Genomic DNA, 20,551 nt, shown 5'->3' with positions numbered 1-20,551 from the left:
CTTGAGACAGCAAAGCAGACCCAAAATAATTACAAGAGAGATAATCGGGTATACAGTCCTGAGTCAAAAAAGGTAAAAAACCCCAGATCTATGGCAAGGACAAGTTGTTGCTAGCTCAAGAGAAAAGGGATTTTGTATGATGAGGATACAGATAAATCCCTAAAAGCAAAATAGAGGATGTGTATCTTAAGGATGTATCCCTACTTCAAGCAGAAAAGGAAGAGGGAATTTGTGTGTAGCTCCACTGAAGGACAGATACTACCAATAAAAATACAACAAACTGAAAGCAAATTAGCCACGGAACTTTATACATATTACTACTAATTTACAAATTTGTTTTAACTCCTACACTGGTAGGCTTTTAAAGAAACAGATATTCTCTGCATTAAAAAGGAAACAAAAATGACTTCCACCTAAAAGAGAAGAGATGACTGCGCTCACCAAAGATGTGTTGGCTACTGGCACAAGCTCCAAGATCAGCAGGGATTTATTGAAGTTAAACAAATTGCAAATAGCAAGAAAAAAAACTTGATCTCCTGCATAGAATAAAAATCAAAACTTAAGTATCTTATTCTTTCTTGATGCATAAATAAAAAGGTTTTAATCAAATGGAATGATAATACTTGTTTTAGAAAAATGAAATGTTGCAGAGTAAGATGAAAACTTTCTTTTCTTCTCTTGTATTGGGAAATTAAAACTTCCGAACTAAGAACAGAGCAGGAGCATCCTGCTACTGCTGCTGTTTGCCCTCTGAACCTTCTGATCGTGCATTTAGGTAAAACTCATTTACCAAAGGCTAACTTCTAACATAATCACGATTTTCATAGAGGGAGGGATAAATAGGATGATTAATCAAGTGAAGACTTAGAAAAGAGACTTGGAGCAATGGAAAAATAAACACGTATGGAAGATAAACAACTCATTTTACACAAAGATCTTTTATAAAGTACTTTTATCCTTCATAAAATACTCATGAGAAGAGTACTTCTGTCCAGCTAGGACCTGACACGTTTCTAGCAGTTATGCATCATAATAAAGATGATACAGAGAGGTGGAGGCTCCTTTTCCCTTTATTCATGAGGCAGAGCTCCCAGACTTCTGGACAGAGATGTCCAGATAGGATAACCTTTGTGATGGGTATTTTAAATAAAGTTCAGTTTGGGCAGAATGAAAAACTATGTCCTTATTATTAGCTATTCCATTACTAAAATATGAAGGGCTTATCTGCCACCTACACTGAAAACGTGAAATGGAATACAAAGCATACTATACCATTTGAATCATAGCATACTTGAGGTTGGAAGGGAGCTCTGGAGATCGTTGAGTCCAACGCCTCTGCTCAAAGCAGGGTCAACTACAGCAAGCTGCTCAGGATTGTGTCCAGTCAGGTTTTGTGCATGTCCAAAGATGCGGACTCCACCGTGGTTCAGGGCAGCCTGCTCTAGCATTCAGTCATGCTTACAGAAAAAGTTTTATGTTTAAATGGAATTTCCTGTATTTACCATCGACTCCTGTCTTTCTACTGGGCACCACCAAGAAGAGAGCCTGACTCCATCCCCACTCCTTCCCGTCAGGTGTTTACACACATTATTGAAATCTCCCCCAGCCTTCTCTTCTCAGTGATAAAAATCCCAGCGCTCTCAGCCTCTCCTTGTATGACAGATGCTGCAGTCACCTCTAATTGCTAAATTGTACGCGGGACAGGCAAAAATTGTCAGTGATATAGGCTCCATTCCTGTATTACACAGCACAGAAGTTCATCTGCTGGAAAGCCTCAGACTAGTCACATTCCTTGCACATGAAATACTACTACTAAATGACGAGGCATAAAAAAAAAAAATAGCCTTATGCATGTACACGTACACACGTCACTACATAGAAAGATAGAAAGTAGATGTGACTCACCTTGTAATAATTGTTGCATTTATTTTTTTAAAGCTATAACAACTTCAACCTTGTACAAATTCCATATATTTTGGGTATCTGGGAAATTGTTACTGAAAAAAGCATTAAGCCACTGAGAATATTTTTATATAAGATGAGTCTTATCAAGTTAGGCTTCATCTGTACTCAACTGATAAAACAATACTTAGTATGAATTCAAATCCTTCAAGCTATGATGACATAACTACTTCTTGACTCAAATTTTGGCTGCAGGGAATTAGCACAGGACACAATTAAACACACTAAAAAATCTGTTCAAAATAAAAAGGAGACATATTGAATAGTCCTCTCAGTTATCAAGATTTTTGACCATGTTTGCAGCTTACATTCACTAGACTTGAAGCACAATAAATAATGGCATTAGAACATCTTATCTGCCTGGTCATTAACAGTCATAATCCCCTAAAGGTTTTGAAGATAATTGTCTATAGAAAATTATATACAGAACACCAAGGAGAAAAGAAAGCAGGCTGTATTTTCAGGATGGAGTATTGCACAATCTGACTTCCTGATCCAGGACAATAACCTCATCTCTTGAGTTTCTCAAAACTCAGATGTCAAAACCAGATACAGTAAACTATTGGTAATCTCAATGCTGCAATGAGCAGCAAGATCAGTTCTGAAACATGAGATGCAGGAAACAGTCAGGAAGGTTTTTACAATTATCATCCCAATGACGCAGTCAAAAATGTTAAAACTAAACCTGAGGATGCATTACACTAAAGGCACATTGAAGGTAAAGTAGGAAGCAGATATTCCTTGAAAGAGGAAGCCACAATAATACTGAAGTGGCTGGAAGATAAACTGTACGGTAAGTTTACAGAACTTTCCCTATGTATCTCAATGAAAACAAATTTAAGAGATTAATTGATTAGCATGATTGCCTACTTATGCTTTGGAAGCGAGGGGTGCAAGTGTCAGTATCACAGACAAGCAAGATGGAAGTCAAAAGTTACACAAATTCAGCTTTCAGATCAGCAAGTTCCCATAAGCTAAGTAGCAGACCACACTAGATACAGACTCATCTTAAGCAATAATAAGAGGAAAAGAAATTCATATTTGGGGTTTTTTTTCACCAGTTTGTCAAAAAAGGAAAGTGCATATATGCTATACAAGTGTTTAAGCCAGAGAGTGAAATGGCTACTTCTTTTTTTAAATAAAAGTGGAACAAGATTAAATTTACCAGCTTCTAGCTCTCAAGTTGTCAACCCCCACTTCCATGTCAGGACATGCTACAATCCATAGTGGAAGTGTGCTTATGGAGGGACAGTAACATAATCCAAACAGAGCTCTGGGAGAAAGCAAGCTAATAGGGACTGACGAAATCAGCTTCGGGATTGGGATCGGATCATCCTGCATGCCAGAAACAGCTCTATCCCAAAAGAAAGCAGTAGGATCCTCCAAGGGCAACTGTCATCTCCTCTCTGCAATCCAGATCGCCCACTTTGAGGCATGGCACAAGTTTCACAGCTGCAATTCATATGAAAATTTTATCTGTGTGATTCTTAGGATTTGGAGTGGAGTGTTATTTTATTTAATTAGACCAGAATAAAAGTTCTGTGTAACCATTTTTCAGAGACAACACTACCTCCAAAGGATGGAGGCAAAGAAGGACAGAGAGACTGAGAATTAAAAGAGCTTACAAAAAAAAATTTACACCCACATTTCAACCTGATCTATTAAGGAAAGACCTAAGACAGAAAAAGAAATCAAGAATTTTTATATTATATTTATCTCCTGGTTTTTAAAAGTTGAGGTAATAACAGGCAGGATAGCAGTGGTATATAAAAAAAAATGCTACACATTAGCTTCTGAACAACTCACGACCTGCTGAATATAAGCTGCATATTGGAGATGGTAACATTACTTGCAACGTCATCACTGGGGGCTTGGGCTACAAACACCTTACAGCAGGCAAAAACCTAGCTTTTCTGTTAGCAGAATTGCTGCTTTCTGCTCTTCAAAGCTAAGATTTTAGTTGCTCACTTCAAAAATCAAAAATAAACCTTTTTTCTGCAACACAAACACCAGTGGGCAATCGTTACCACAACACATAATAATCTTAAATAAGGGAAATTTACATTTTACTCAAGACAGTCCATCACTCTTCAGCTTCTAGAAAGGCCGTAACCCCTTATGTAGATTTTAGGTTTGATATATTTCAACCAGTACAGCAAGAAACAGAACAAAAGATATCATCTAAACCATATTTTATGAAAAGAATATGGAATTACAAACAAATTCAAGAGATATTTTAAATAAGCACCAAAAAGAGTAACTTATTGCCCTTAATCATGAAGCCAAATCCTATTTCTGAGTGTTCCAAAAGCAGTCCTGAATATCTTTTTCTCCACAAGTACTTATTGATTTCGGTTTAACTTAGGTAATCAGCTTAATAAGGCTGGTTAAAGATTAAAGCACTCCGAGTCACAGAGCGCACCCGTTTCTGCACAGGCTCCAATAATGTGAAATGTGAACTCTACAACATAAGAATAGATTTAATCAATCTATTAGTACAGTGACCAAAAAAATTAAAATACCACAAGATAACTAGGTTTTTGTTGTGGTTTTTTTTCTTTATCTTTCCCTTTAAGAAAAAAAATTACCTCTACACGAAAGATCTTAAGATCAAGTCCATATAATTTCATCTTCTCCGGAAAATGCTGAAAAACATTCAGATATGGAATATGACCTTCAACAACAAACCTGCATTAAAAAAAAAAAAAATGAAGACCAAATCAAAATAGTATTTGGTATGACAAACGCATATATTTATTCTAAAATTAATACACAAATCAATTTCTGATTTGAAATAACATTAGTATTATACTGCCTAAGCCATTCTACCCGAAGCTACACACCCTTAAATGCTCCACAGGACAAAAACCAGTTCAATCATTTAACAGGCCTTTACGTTGAAGCTCAGATACGATTGACAAATGATAATGTTATGGCAGCAAGCTTACAATCAACATGCTCGTATGGAGTTTGTTCCACACATTCTTCAGCTACTGTGTTTCTGAAACTGCTTTAAAGCCTCCTTGGAATGGTATAGAATTTTTATTTTTTTTTTTTTTCAAAATTCTAAAGTTTTAAGTAAATTTTAGTTTTAAAACACACACTTTCTGCTGGAGGAGTTTGAGGCAGGTAATGTGGCAGGGAAGAGAGTCACAGAATGATGATCAGATACACAGAACTGAAAGCCCATTAATTACATCTGTATTCTGTTTTGTTAAAAAAAAAGGATTGTTTGGGTATTAAAAGAAATGGTTTTGTATACTAATTAATTTTATTTTTTTTTAATTTGCACCCAAATAATGCATTTTTTTGTTAAAAACTGGCTTTGGTAAGTGGTTGACAGTATTATTTGGGATTTTTCTTGGCTTTTTCATACATATACATATATAAAAGTATACACACACACATATATACACTCATAAGATGGGGCTTAACAACAGCTACTAATAAAAAGCCACCACCACACCAATCCCCTGCTCTTATCTAACACCTTAGGTGACATTCACAGCTGCACTAAATTGAAGAACTTAAAACTTGAGTGATGGCTTCACAAAATGGATTGAGCCAACCTAAGAGCTCAACATAACTAGTCGTACTCTGGCTGTGTGCTCCTGTTGCTCATCATCCTCTTCTACAAATGTAACTCACAACAGCAAAAGTTTGCCCGTTACCCTGTTTCAAGAAAGGTTTGTTTCCCACCACCTAACAAACTGGGGAGGCTCACAGATGGTTCCAACAAGTGCCTCACAGAGGCAGGAGGAGAGAAGAAAGGGAAGCAAGACCTTCCTCTTTCAGCAACGGGGACCCATTACTGGTTCAGCTGATGATAAGCTTTGGCTGACACGTGTTAAGGTGCAATCACACAATTAGCTGACAGATCTGAAGAGCTGGTACCAAGACACCGAGAGCAGCAACCTCCTGAGCCAGCACAGCAACAGCTGGAAGAGGACAAACAATCAAGACCTTCCTTGGGGTGTGGTGGAGCGGTGATTGCAGCCAAACCACCCTAACAGCTTGCTGCCTCTGAAATGGGAAATCCCACCCTCCCTGCAGTCCTCTGCCACACACTCCTCCCTGCTGACAAAAGCACTTGTGTGACTTCTCAGACAGAGGATTAGATTGAAAACTAGTCTTTTGTTTTCCAGGGTTTGATTTCAACCAGACAGATTTCCAGACTCAGCTGACTGCAGGGACGTTATTGCCAGCACAAGGCTGAAAGGGACTGTGGTGAAGCAAATTAACCTGCACCAAAATATCCGGTGAAATTTTCTTTTGCAAAATTAGTTTTCTGCAGATCTACTTCTTTCAACTAACATAGCAAAAACTGGATGAATTTAGTACCCAGGGCAAAAGAAAGGGCAAGAATGTTTATGCAGGACCACAGCAGCTCAGCTCAGCTTGAACTGATGCTGAAACCACATCGTTATACTGCAAGAGGCGAGCAATGTCCATCAACATTGGTGTCTTTTTTAAAAAAAAGTTTTCACTAACTTGGCTGTACCAAGTTAAAGCATTGCAACTGTTTAAAGAATGACGACATCTTTCCTAGCTTGAAATTACTGTCTCCGTACAAAAGAATGCTCTTCTCTCTCAGGTTAACAGTTGGTTTTAGGTTCTAAAAATAAATGAAACAGCATAAATACCCTGTTATGAATACAATGTGCTGATGATTCAGGTTTTTAACACTTACTCCAAAAGCCCAGATTTGGAATAGCATTTCAGAACAGTTTCTTCTGCTGTTCTTCCAAACCTTTCATTTACCAGACAGATGATCAAAACACTTGTAAGACTACATTGTATCAGTGAAGTGCTTGAAAACTTGACTGGGCAATACAGTACACAGTCCATGTGCTTTTAATTACAGCAGCCGCATACATTAGTAACGTCCAAGTATGAAAAAAATGCTAGGTCCTCTGCATGCTACGAGGAAATGATGCATCTGTTGAAGCCACACAGTAATGCCACAAACTGATTACAAGTTTAGTCTTGCCAGCACAGCTAGGTATAACCTCATTTGAAAGGCATTAGTTCTCACAATCTCAAAGTCTAGCATCTTGAAACTTTTTCCAAAAGCCAAGAATTTTGTTATTTGGATAAATAATGCAAAGTGTATGGAGTGTTGGGAGACTATTCACAATGGAAAAGGATTTGATGTGTTGCATAGAGTAAGAAGGTTGTTAAAAATGTTATTTTTAAACCAAAACGTTCCTGTCAGAGGAGGTAATTGTACTGTTTTTTCTGCTAAGTATGTCAACTAGCAAGGAGGAACGTATTTTTGGTGTTGTAAATCCTTTAAAAGCTGGCAGATTGCCCTACCATGGTGCCTAAGCATGTATCACAAGGGAGGAGCGGGAGTCAGCTGACTTCAGGGTAGGGAGAAAACCAAACTGAGAAAAAAAAAGGGCAGAACTTTAAGTACAACTGTAATTCAGCTGGTTTAAATAAAACAATTTGCCTATAAAGATTTAAAAGGTAATGCTGAATACTTAATGTTTTCTCTGCATAGTTTTCATCTCTGGTCTGTCGCTATTTTGATCTGTGTATCTTAATGCATGCAAAACTGTGAACGTTGTCTGATTTTTTTAAACTTAAATATTCAGAAGTTAGAAAACAAGAATTTTATGGTAGTACATGCAGTTTAAAATTCTTTCCCCTTCTTCATCAAACTTGTGAAAGGCAAAGACCTTAAGGGTAGGGAGGGGAAACATGATAATGTAATTACAGTCTTATACAACTATCGTATCATGGTAAAACTTTGCAATACAAATTACATTCTTTTAAACATCACTTTCTGCATTTAATTCAGTTCATATTTTCAGTGCATTTGAAGTCACTGAATCATTCCAATTTACCCACTTTCAAAAGTATTACACCCATAAATTGTACCTAATTAAATGATATCTTCTCATTCAAATAATCTTATTTCAACTTCCAATTATCAGTTTCTGATCATGCCTTTCTGTGCTACGTTTACTACTTGACTTTTTGTCTCCCCTTTTCCAGCTTTTTTTGCTGTTTTCATGTTTCCTCTAAATCCTTTCAAGCAAACGTGCTCATCTCTTAAGGATTTTTCAAGTGCCAAATCAATAATATACCATAATATGCAAACACCACAATCAACCTTTCCTCTTAACTGTTGACTTCAACAGTTTTGGGTTTTTTTTAAACCACACCATCACACTAAGACAGGAACTTGTGAGGATGTATTTGCCTCATATGACCCCACAGGCTTTCCAGTAACAGTTTCCAGGATACAGTAACCCAAAAACAGATGTTTAATTATTCATTTAATTATTCATTTTTCTCTCCAAACAGGATGGGCTAAGCAAGAATTCTTTACTGTGACCCACTTGCTCTGTCTCAGCAATTGGAATTTACTACTTGGATTTTTGCCATATATAAGCATTATTAGGCATTATTTATATATTTATTTTCTAATCATTGACAAAAATACAGAGTATACAATGGTAGTTCTGATTCCTATAGAATTCCCTTAGGAAGATACTGGTCAGTAATAAATCTTGCTATTGAAAACTACTTTTGAGTTCTACTATTTCTTAATCCATTCAATAAATACTTCTGTGTTGAATTCTGAATACTGTGGCATTTTGCTGAACATTTTACAAGCATCTTTTATGCAACAACAGCTTATCCAGTTATGCAAATATGCAATGGTTTGTGCAATTCTGACTGATGAAGGCAACAGCCACCCCCTAAAGTTAAATCAAAGGGTTAAACATTGTTTTGCATAGAAACAAATTAGTTAGTATTAACTACTGTACTTTGAGATGTACAAACCTCCCCTTTTTGAAAAGTACTTGCAAAAGGGCGTTCTTCAATACCCATCCTTCTCAGAAAGTTTGTACAAAGCTAGGAAAGTGCAGGTGGAAGCTGGCACTCCAGGGGGGAGAGATCAGGCTCTGGGGTCGGCTTCCCTTGCATTCATCACGTTTTCAGCAGCAATACTAGTTACACGCACCACAGGTGGGGCATGAGGTACTCGTTGCCTTGCCTTTTAGCTCACAGGTTACATACTTGAAAAATAAAAATTAAAGAATTGAAATCTGCCCTATCAACTGAATTTTGAATCAGTTTTTCCTTTATTTTGTCCAAGTTTGCAATTTGAATTGCCAAAGCACAGTTACTTGTGTCTTTCTGTTCCTTAGATTTTGTCAGAGTAACATTTTTTCCCCTCCATCCTTTTAGAAATGCCTAGTATTTCAACACTTGTTAAAAAGCAGTTATCGATATACAAAAGGCCTTCCGAGGAAGATCTAAGAATTCCTTAATTTAAACTATTTGGGCCTGATTTAAAATATTTATTGCTAGCAAGAAAGGTTGAATTATTTTTCATTCCTTAAGTAGACTGGAATATTTCAGTTGGAAGAGACCTACAACCATCATCTATCCCAACTGCCTGACCACTTCAGGGCTGACCAAAAGTTAAAGCATGTTGTTAAGGGCATTGTCCAAATGCCTCTTAAACACTGACAGGCTTGGAAGTAAATAAGGAATGTGTTTATAGCCCTGTAGAGGGGTGAAGGGAACTGCATTGTCAGCAATAGTTTGACGGACTCCATTTAGCATCAAACCCTACTATTAGAACATTTTATCTTTACTACATTAAAAGCTGTATTATTCTGAACTCTGATAATTACAGATACAAAGACATGAAGGCAAAAAAGGACTTCCTGTATTAATTTCTGTGCCCAACGCCATTGCGTGAAGCAACTTAGCTACCTTTCAGATCACTATATACCCCTGCTATTGTTTGTACGACGACACTGATGTAAGTCCTGGAGAATGTTTACTCATTTAATTCTGGCATGCTGACAACAGCAAAAATAGCAGAAGTGTGACCATACACACCTCCACTGGATCTTAAGAAGTTTTGAAGGAGAAGGATAAAAACTTCTTTATCTCCAAAACCGTCTCCCTTACAGGTCTTTGAGATTCGTTGCAAGCAACAGCAGAGAATATTCTCCAGAAGCAGCAGCACAAATTGTTATGTCAAAGAAAAGATAAGACAACTAAATAGAAAGAACTTCTCACTATTTCTGGGCAGATTATTAGGAGGGCAATAGTACAGATCTAGTTTAAAAAAAAGGTTTTATTTATGAAAGCCACAAATATTTCACTAGAGACTATTCGTACCTTAAGAGATCAGATAATGTCATTGGTTCTCTCAACCAGAGTAACGCCATGTAACAAAATGAAAGGGTCATTGGCATTGTCATCCTCAGTTTCTCCTTTCGGTTCTTCATTAAATACAAGCTACCATCTACCGATCCAGAGCACACAGAGGTGCTTTCTTGGGTTTATGTTAAAAACAGAAAAGAAAAAAAAGTAATTGATATGGTACACACACAATCCATGCTATACAGAAAACAAGATAAAGGAACCTTTGTTCAGCAACTAGTGACATTTTGAAATCACTACGTTGAGTAGTTAGGTAGTTTGTGTACTTTTCTACTAAACAGCTGATCTCTAATTTATTCATCTACCAAGATATGAGACGACAACCTGTTTCATAAACTGCTACTTCATTTCACTACGACATTGGATCACACGAAGAGACAAAACTCACTCTAGTACCCATCAAAACAGGCATTTTGTTGGAAACTACACTTAAACCTGGAGTTCTAGAAGGACGCTAATTCCTATGCAACATAAAACTAACATACTTACAATCTGGAAACACTATTTTCCAGTTGAGAAATTGAAATTTCTCTCTTTCCATTTGAGAGATAAGGGAACAGTGGGGAAACAAGGGAAAATATGATGTGCTTAAAACAATGCCTCGGAGTTGGGGATTAAAATAAAGAGTTTTAAACTTCACAGTCAGGACTTTAATGAGAACATGATTTACACTGCAGAAATTTTAGTGAGGTTAAGGTATGTAACCATCCTCCATAAAATCTCTAACTGTGGAAATGTAAGTATTCTTTTAAAACAACATATCTACATTCAATGAAGAAAACCCACCTTCAGAATAAAAATATAGCAAATGGTAAAGAAGGTAGGAAAAAACCCACAAACCAACCACAAAGAAAAAAATTTCCTTATGGAGATGAATCACTGAAAACTAAGAGAAGCAGCAATAAGAAATTTAATTTAGGGGAGTGATTTATGAGTTAGGAACTTTTTCAGCAGTGAAACCTGGGAATTCAGGGAAGGAGGAAGAAAAAAAGAAAAGCCCCTCTTCCCTAGATCCTGACCCAGCTAGGAGGAATGAAAATGTTTTGTATTTAAAGCACGCCAGGACAAAATATCAGCACTGATTCTGCGGAGATTTTCTGACTCTGTTTCCCCACAGACTGTTCACCTGTTCAGACAGGAACAGCAAGGGCTGGATCCGCAGCCTGGGAGCTGCAGAGCCATGGCAAGCAGCCTGCAAAAAAACAGTTTAACAGTTCAGAGAGCTTGGCAGCTCTATGGTTATGATGGCAGGTGATAGCCAACCCTGTAGGGCGACAGCGGCCAGCGGTAGGTAGAGGTCCAGCGCCCACCGGCAGGCAGTATGAAGACAGACATTGCACATACCGTGTTCCTGAGCCAGAATTGGCCTTTGATGCCACCTACCGGCTCCTAAAACGGTGGCCGGTAGCACTAGGGACACAGCAAGAGGTTCAAAGAACCGTCTCAAACACACGCCTGGTACAGACTAAGACAAGGTCTAGGTGACAGCACTCTGAGAGGTCTATCACGTAGAGGTGCGCAAGGGAACAAAAGCAGGAACATCAGTTAATCCTTTTAGTCAACAGTTTAACCTTTTACATGGATACCTGTGCTTAAAGGCAGCTTCACAACTGAAGCTTCATTATTAATTTCACATTTAAAATAATCCTCATTATATTTGTGGCCTTAATGATGGCACTCAATTTCCTTTTATTTCTTCCAGGTTATGCAAGGCTTGACAACACACAGTTACACGCATATAATAATTTAAGATTTAATAGGCTTCTCTAGCAACATCTCAGTGCTATACTTGGTGGAATTTGCTGTTATCGCTACACCAAAATAACAAAAAAAAAAAAAGCTTGCACGCTGGACAAGCCCCTTAGGAAAAAAAGGGTGTTGAGGTTTCCAGCCTGTAGCAATAAGAGCTCGGTAAAGACAGCACTGAGAAGGAAACCTATGAACCTTCACAAGAATTTATAATCGACTGGAACACATCTAGTATTACTTCTGTTAAATTTCAATACACAAAATAATTCCTGTGTCTGTCTGATTTCAACAAAATGTACTTTTAGTGTTGCTGACTCTTTATCCATTTCTAGTGCTTTTAGTAAAATTGGTATGACTGCTTAAAGCTGAATTCAGTCTCTCAAACAATAGACCAAGAACACAATAAATTATGGCCTATCTTAAGACTATCCAGCTGTTCTAAAACTCTGAGAAATATAACTATAAAAGGAACAAGTATCAAGGAAGAAAGGAGCTCCTCCAAACGTCAAAAAGGGGAAGAAAATTCAATGGAATATTTTCACTAGAAATTTTTCACTCAATTCTTTCCTCTTCATATAATATATATGTGTAACACCCAAGATCTGCTACATGTGCAAACATAGTTACTCTCTACCTGAAAATTTTGTCATTTTAAAATATAAGGATGAAAGGTACTCATATTATATTCACAAAAGTTTTTGTAACCATTTTTGCACCTTTTTCCCCCTCTCTAATTCGTTTGGATTTTTTTAAATATTTTTTTTTAATTGCTGCAGATCAAGTTTCTCATTCTATTACCATTTCTGAACTTTATGAAATAAAGAGAAAAACATGAATAAACAAGACTGCATTCTTCTGAGGATAGACAGACAATATCACAGAAGAACAGAAATGTGACATAAAGAGGAGAGTACATAACAGGGGGAAAAGAAACACTGAAACAGACAAAGAAGGAAAAGGCAAGCAAAGAATAAAGCAAAAAAGAAAAAACATCAGAAGTTTAAAATAGAAAAAAAAAGCTTTCAAACATGCCTTGAAATATATTTCCAATATCAGACATTGCAGCATTGTCTGGCATTACACTTGCCCAGTAACACCAAACACTCCCTTTTTCTATAACATTTTAATTACAGAATGCTAAACATTTTAAGTATTTTCAAGTTGATATTGCGAACAGAAAGGAGAAACCGATGGAATGCTAAAAGAAGATTTTTGACAGAAGGTGTTATAGGGAAAGTAGTAAAAAGAATGCAGAGACAAAAGATACAGAAGTACCAAAAATATTGCAAGAAAAAAATTAGAAAGCTAAATATATCTATGAGATGGGAAAAAAACCCAACAACAAAACAAATGCCAAAAGAACAAACTCATGTTTTTTAACATCCAAGTCACGACTGACAGCGCTGCTATTAGCTAAACAAGTGCTTATTCTTTAAAGCTGCTGTGTTTGTGAACACCTAGTTTTGCAAATACGATAGCAATTTTCTCACACTCCAAATAGGAGGCACGGAGCAACCTTATTACAAAATAGAGAACTTCCTTCTGCATTTCCCATTGTATTTCCAGGTCCTGTTCAATTTTAATCTCTTTGGGTAGGGGTGGGGGGGGAAGTCTTCTATTTCTGGTAGAATATAAAGTACTCTATTGGCAAACAGGACATAAAAAGTTTACACTTTCCAACCAGTTCCTCCAATTCATTGTACATGAATACACTTTATATATATTTATTTAAAAAACTATACAAAAATGTTTTCCAGATAGCTCAGTTCGTTGCTCCTACCTGAGACCTTGCTAATTGATGAGGCAAAGCTGCTATCAGTCTGCAGATCCCCCTCACTTTCAGACAGAGACAACAACTGAAGAGGGCTTGGTGTCTCCGGTTCACTGTCCACATCAGTACTGCTATCGCACACCTGGGTTTTGTAAATCAGTCATTGCATTCACTACTGTTAGTTACTGTTTCAATCTGAAGAAACCAAATAAAGCATGATAGATGCAAGAACAACAGTAAATGAAGTTTAAACTCAAACTGTTCACATTTTTACTTTCTCTATGAACCACTGGTATGTAAGAAAACCCTGTAAAAATGTATTGTTAAAGGATTTCTCAAGATAAAAAAGACCTCTAGTGATTACATTGCATTTCAGTCTGCTACAATGACCAAAAATTTGGCAATACAAAGAATCAAAGCTTGATGAAATAAGTAACTTCAAGAGAGCAGGCAGGAAGGATGGTAGCTGATGATGTATTTTGTATTCTAATTTCTGCTCTATCTACTGACCATCTAAGCCAAAACAAAGCAATATTTTTAAATAAGTAGTTTTCCATACTCGGAGAAGTGTTTGTCTCTCAAAACAGGAAAAAAACAAAAAACAAAATGGACACAGGGAACCCTGTTTAGAAGACATCCTTCATACTGAAGTCACATTAATACAAGCTAAATATGTAGCTTGAAAAAATAAGGTTTCTGTTGTTGCTTTTTAGAAAGATACCAAACATCTCATGGGATTTGAGCTTTTCACTTACTGATAATGCTTTGACAGTTTCTCCAGCTGATGTGTTGCAATATGCCTGTTTGGTCTTCTGAAGGTAACGCCTCCAAAAATTGCACAAAACTTCATCCTGATAAATACAAATGGATAGAGATTAGTGCAAAGTTCACAAGATCATTAATTGCTGAGAGAACAGAGTGTAATTTATAACTCAGGAATGTGAATAATGTTCCAGCTCTAATTTTATTAACTGTGATTTATAAACTACGTTTTAAAATTACCAGAGAAACTAAGTTTCTTTTCATATGCTTAGTGTTTTTAGACAGGGAGTTGTTAAATTCACTTTAAAAATTAGAATCTTTTAAAATAACGCCTCCTGTAACACAGGCACAGTGTATACAACTCACAGCGACATCCACATACCTTCATTTGTGGACATACTCCTAATGCTTCTAAAGCTTCAGCTTGTTTCTTGAGTACGAGCTGAAAGCCTTCACAAACATACCATTCACAGCCTCCATCTAAGTTAAAAAAAAAAAAGTATGTTTTTTTTGTTTGCACTGTTCTGGGTGGTTTTTTTTAACCTTATGCACACTTATTTCCACTTAATATTCAGTTCTCTTGGTATCAGGACAGAGACGTGTCCCCCTATTAAATAATTTTAGCTGGTCTATGCTCTAGGATCTACACTGAATACTCCATTAATTTCCATTTACTCACAGTGTTGATCAAGAGGAAAAGCTACTGAACAAGCACTTCTCTCCACGTATTTCCCAAGAATAATATATTTCACTGTAATTTCTAGTGTAGCATTTGTAATTGAGTGGAGAGTTGTTAAGTGACCAGTTTTAAAATAAGTGCAAACCCATCATTAAAAAATGAAATATGATCATTTCTTTCCCATCCCCAGCACAGAAAACTGGAACACATTGTGGTGGTGAGTCAGGCAAAAATCAACCAATATCACCACGTTCTTCACCATTCTCTCCCACAGAATCATACACATTTAAATGAAAGAAACTTTCTCAAGATATTCAGAGCTTTTAGCAAAGCTCAGCACTACACGAATTTCATAGACTCGGCCTTCTCCAGTCTATTCATTATTCCCTCAGACCACTCTACATTTACTTTTCACCCTTGCCTCTCTATATTTACTACTCCTTTCTCCTTTTCTGCTGGATTAGGTTTGAGACATTTTCTCAGCATTTCTCAACTTCCTCTTCATTCCCTCCCCACCTGTTCTTCACTATCTTTTCTTCCAATCACACATCACATCTCAACAATTTAGGAGTTATCTGCCCTAAGTTTCTGTCCTGCTTCAATGACACTGGCTTTAACAGTTAACCACAGATACATCTTACTCCTATAAATGCATAAAAATAAGTTGCCATAGCATAATGTAACTGCACTCACAGAAGGGACTGTATGAAGCTAAGGATTTCTTTCTTAAGAAGTCTGGCTAATGAAGAAGATGGCTAATGACTTCCCTAAAAGGAGAAGTAAAAAGCATGAAGTGGTACACAGCTCAGACTTTAGGAACAATACAGGCAAGTGGAGGTGTTAAGGTTGTTCCCCTTTTTATTCCTTCCTTCATTTCCCCACAATTGTTCTTTTGAAAGGAATGTAGTGCTCCACTGCCTCCACAGTAGAGCAAAGATAGGTCAGCGTATCAGAGACAAAGCTAACCCCATGCTTTGTAATGCACTGTAATGCATTTTTGCTTTTTGAAAGAGGCCACAAACAGTAAAACATCTACTCAGCCATCACAGAACACATACATAGCTCCAGCAGCAGCCTTGCCATAACACAGTGCACATATCATCATATGTAATGACTGCTATTCCTCTGAAATTAAACTCACGAAATTACAAGTATAGAAGTGACGCTGGATAAAAGACATAACATTGGTTTAGCTATTATAACTGCATGAAATCTCTTCGACGTAGGCTTGCGTGTAGGTTACAGGGCCAAGTACCTGTAATGCAAGCCAGACTGACATTCTAAGAGCTGGACCACCATCATATCTCATGTACAATGACAGACAACTTTTCTGGTTTTGTGATAGCCATCACAAGGAAGGAACAAAGGGATCACCACACCTGAATGCATGCCACTGGTATCTTCAGTGAGTACTGGTTTCCACAAATCAAAGTGGCAATAAGTTCTGTTCAATGCAAAAAAAACCACCACCAGGCTCACAGAGGTCACCTGTGGCTCAGGAATTCACCAAAGGTGACCACTGAAGGTTCCGACCGCATTTGGGGAGTGTATTTTGTTCTTATTTTTACAGTCTTTCCTAGCTATCTGCCTTTGTCCATTGTCAAAGACATAATGGGCTAGGTGAACCCTGGCTGAACAGACACTCTTATGCAAAATACAGAAGGAAACTCATACATACCAGTTTTTTCCTGCTTTTTTAAACCTTTGGAGATTGTCTGGATTCTTGAATTACAAACAAAATCAGAGTTTACAACGTCTGTAGTTCTCTGCAAAACAGGAATATATCTTAGCAAGAAAAAAGCCAGGTGTAACTGGCATAAATAGCCCTATCATAAAACATAACGGGGGAACTTGTTTATATTTCCTAAACTAAAGGGAGACTTTTCATTCAGAAATTGCAAAAATAGAGAATTATATGTGTCAGGGTTTGCCTGCATTGGTACTGTACTGAAGCGCAGCAATACCTCTAAGGCATCTAGACAGTATGCCAGCACCACAGACACAGCAACACAGCATCTTAAAATGGCTCATTTTAAATTGTGATTTCAAGGAACATTAGTTTTATACAGTGTCAAGTCAAGCATGAAAAGAGAAAAATCACTATACTGCCTTCAACTCCTAATATCAAGGAGGAAATCTAATATTTTCTAAAAATAAACCCAAGAAAATCAAAATAAACCTTTTTTTTTTTACCTCAGTAACATTGTGGCAAGATCTGCAATAAAGTCTCCCTCCATCAGTGAGACCCCAGTTCACTTCTGAACATTGGGCACAGCGTTCATTAAAATCTCTCTAAAAGGAAAAAAAAATTATAATAGACTTTCACACGTGCTCAAGCAAAACAAATGGCACTATTACTAGGCGACTGCAAAGTTTTTGAGATTATTCACTGAGGATAATATTTATGCCCTTTGCGTTAGCTCTGGTTGATAACAAGTAATCATTGCTATCAGTCATAGATAAGTGTGAACAAATGATTTTAGCTGGCAAGCATCAGCTCTTGTGTATGTGAACATTAGTACAAGGGGAATAATAATGCACACCTGGCACACATGACATGGCTTAAAAGAACCAACATCCATCAGAAATGAAAGCAGAGACAAGAAGTAGAGAGCGTGAAATTAAAGCAAAAATACGTTTCTAGAACCTGAGGAAACATGAGTGGAAGAAAGCATGCACAAGCCGGTGAAGACGGGCGCAAGGGAGACTTCCCAGAGAAACCAGAGGAGGGAGGGAAAAAAGGGAAACCAACAGATTAAAATAAAGCGTTTTTCAGCAGCCCCCAGCAGGGCTGCGCTGGGGACCGGCTGCCCCCTTCCGGTCCGGGGGCGGGGGGGGGGGTCGGCCGGCGCCTCACCCGCGGCCCCTCGCCGGCCCCCGGCCGGGACAAAGCACCGGCCGCCACGCACCGAACAAGGGGTCCGGGTAGGGCCTCGCCCGCCGCCCCCAGGCCGGGCCGGGCGGGGCCCAGCGGCGCCTCCGCTTTGCCGCCGGTCCCCTCCCCGCCCCACAGCCCGCAGCCACCGCACGCCCGGCGGGGAAGCGCATCCCACACGGCCGCGCTCCGCCACCTCCCTCCGGCCCAGCGAAACCAGCCGCCCCCACCGCTTCCCTGCGCCGCTCGGCCCCCACCGTGGCCTCCTCGTCCATGCCGGCAGCCGCCCCCGGGGCCCAACACCATGGCAACTGCGCCGAGCGCCGGCACTGCGGGCCGGCCTGGAAACGGCAGCCCTGGCACTTGCGTTCCGGGCCGGCCGTGGGGCCTGGCGCCCCCGGCCTGGCTATCCCTGTCAAGCCTGTCCCCGGCTGGGGGACCGCCATCGCCCGCTCTGCCGTGGGTGCCCCTGGGTTTTGTCCCATTCCCCCATCTCCCCTCGCCGGAGAGCTCATGGCGGCACGGCTGTGAGGCGCTGAGGGACCCCGGCGCCTCTTGGGGTGGCCACAGGCCCACCGCGGTGGCCAGAGGGCCCGCCCGGGCCCCGGCGGGAGAGCAAGGCACCGCGGGGGCACGGGGCCCGTCCCCTCTGAGGGGACATGGGTGCGGCCCCGCCGGGGTGGCACGGGGTGCTTCCCCTCTGAGGGGACGTGGGGCGTTTTACTGAAGGGACGTGGGTGCTTCACCTCAGAGGGGATATTGTGAAGTTCACTGAGGAGATAATGGGCCCTTCAAGGGGGCATGGGGCCGTTCAGGTAGGGGACGTGAGTGCTTCACTTTAGAGGTGACTAGGAGACATTGGGCACTTCACTGAGGCAACATTATGCACTTTACTGACAGGAGATGGGTGCTTCAAGGGGACACAGGGCACTTCAGTGAGAGGACATAGGTGCTTCACCTCAGAGGGGGCATTGGGCACCTCACTGAGGGGACATGGGTGCTTCAAGGGGACACGGGGCGCTTCAGTGAGGGACACAGGTGCTTCACCTCAGAGGGGACACTGTGAACTTCACTGAGGGGACATGGGTGCTTCAGTGAGGGGATATGGGCTTCACCTCAGAGGGGACATCGGGCACTTCATTGAAGGAACATGAGTACTTCACCACAGAGGAGATATTGGGCACTTCACTGAGGGGACATGGGTACCTCAACTCAGAGGGAACATTGAGTACTTTACAATGAGGGTGGTGAGACACTGGCACAGGTTGCCCAGAGAGGTGGTGGAGGCCCCATCCCTGGAGACATTCAAGGTCAGGTTGGACAGGGCTCTGAGCAATCTGATCTACTTAAAGATGTCCCTGCTTACTGCACGGGGGTTGGACTAGATGACCTTTAAAGGTCCCTTCCAACCCAACACATTCTATGATTCTATGATTCTACTTCACTACGGGGACAGGGGTGCTTCATTTCTGAGGGGCCACGGGATGCTTCTCCACAGCGGTGTCCTGGGGACCAGAGGGGACATGTGCCCCTCCAGCCCCAGCCCACCAACATGCCTTTGCGCTGAGCTCCTGCGTCCTCGCCCTCGTGTTTCCCTGACCGGGTACACGCAGCAGGGGACTGCTGAGACTCTCTCAAAGGTGTTGGAAGGGGGACTGCTACTGCCTGTACAAAAGGAGGCCACAAGAACTCATTTAACTATGTAAAGTGTTTGGAGATCCTTGAATGAGGGAAACTGTGATTTGAAATTCGCTTTCAATTAAAAAAAAAACAAACCCAAACCTCCAGATCTTGATGTAGGTCTCTAATTTCTTTCACGCTAATAATAATGTTTAAAGATGTCTAAACACTGAGATCTGTTATTGCAATGAATTTGCCCACAAAATTGGAGAACAGGTTTAGGCCCCTTAAAAAAAAAAAAGGTCCACTAAGTGAAAGCATGGGAAAAAATTAAAGCTAAAATATACATAGAAAGAGGTGAGGCTGCCTTGACAGCTGTGGTTACATTGATGTTGGAGGATATGTACAGGGCTGGAGGGGAACTGTTTATGTTCAAGAAAAAAAGTTATTACTCATACCAACTGTGATCTTTTTTCAGTGTGGGATGAACATTTGTAACATCCATTAAAGAGAATTACGCATATAATTCCTGACATGTTAAAAAGGTGATTGTCAGCCTCACAGAAATGCAGCTAATACTTTGATGAAACAGATCCTACTTGTGATTTTAATTTCCATATTTTTTGTTTGTGGAAATACTGTTCTGGGAAAGCAAGGCCATTTCGTGTGACGGAAAGAGTTTGATCTTTTTGTAATGAATTTCTAAGATGAAATACTACCTTGAAAAAAAATCAAGGTAGCTGTATCTGTGATAAAACAGGAGGAGCGCTGTTCCAGTTCAGAAGATAAGGCATTGCTCCTGCTGGGAGCGGTGCTCATGTGTGACTCGATGCTTAAAGTAGGCACACTGGGCCCGCTCAGTGGATTTAACTAAATTGAAGAACTGGTTTAAATTAAGTCTGGAGGCGACTGCTTTGATGAGGCAGGACCTCGG

General features: G+C 39.7%; 1 protein-coding gene across 2 annotated transcripts in view; it reads right to left on the bottom strand.

The window, feature by feature from the left end:
- TAF1B (TATA-box binding protein associated factor, RNA polymerase I subunit B) overlaps positions 1-18,352 on the bottom strand; it is a 50,315-nt gene extending 31,963 nt beyond the window's left edge. For both annotated transcript variants that reach the window (XM_063330461.1, XM_063330462.1), the window contains exons 1-8: positions 18,255-18,352; positions 17,316-17,414; positions 16,801-16,888; positions 14,826-14,923; positions 14,437-14,532; positions 13,691-13,823; positions 10,117-10,273; positions 4,551-4,650 (exon numbers count right to left, since the gene is read on the bottom strand). In XM_063330461.1, the coding sequence (XP_063186531.1) occupies positions 4,551-4,650; positions 10,117-10,273; positions 13,691-13,823; positions 14,437-14,532; positions 14,826-14,923; positions 16,801-16,888; positions 17,316-17,414; positions 18,255-18,272 (789 nt within the window). In that variant the 5' untranslated portion in view covers positions 18,273-18,352. The remainder of the gene's footprint in view (positions 1-4,550; positions 4,651-10,116; positions 10,274-13,690; positions 13,824-14,436; positions 14,533-14,825; positions 14,924-16,800; positions 16,889-17,315; positions 17,415-18,254) is intronic.
- Positions 18,353-20,551: the final 2,199 nt, after the last annotated feature.

This window comes from Chroicocephalus ridibundus, chromosome 3 (genome assembly GCF_963924245.1).
Source record: "Chroicocephalus ridibundus chromosome 3, bChrRid1.1, whole genome shotgun sequence".
Classification (NCBI taxonomy): Eukaryota; Metazoa; Chordata; class Aves; order Charadriiformes; family Laridae; genus Chroicocephalus; species Chroicocephalus ridibundus.
This window is presented reverse-complemented; position numbering and strand designations above follow the sequence as displayed.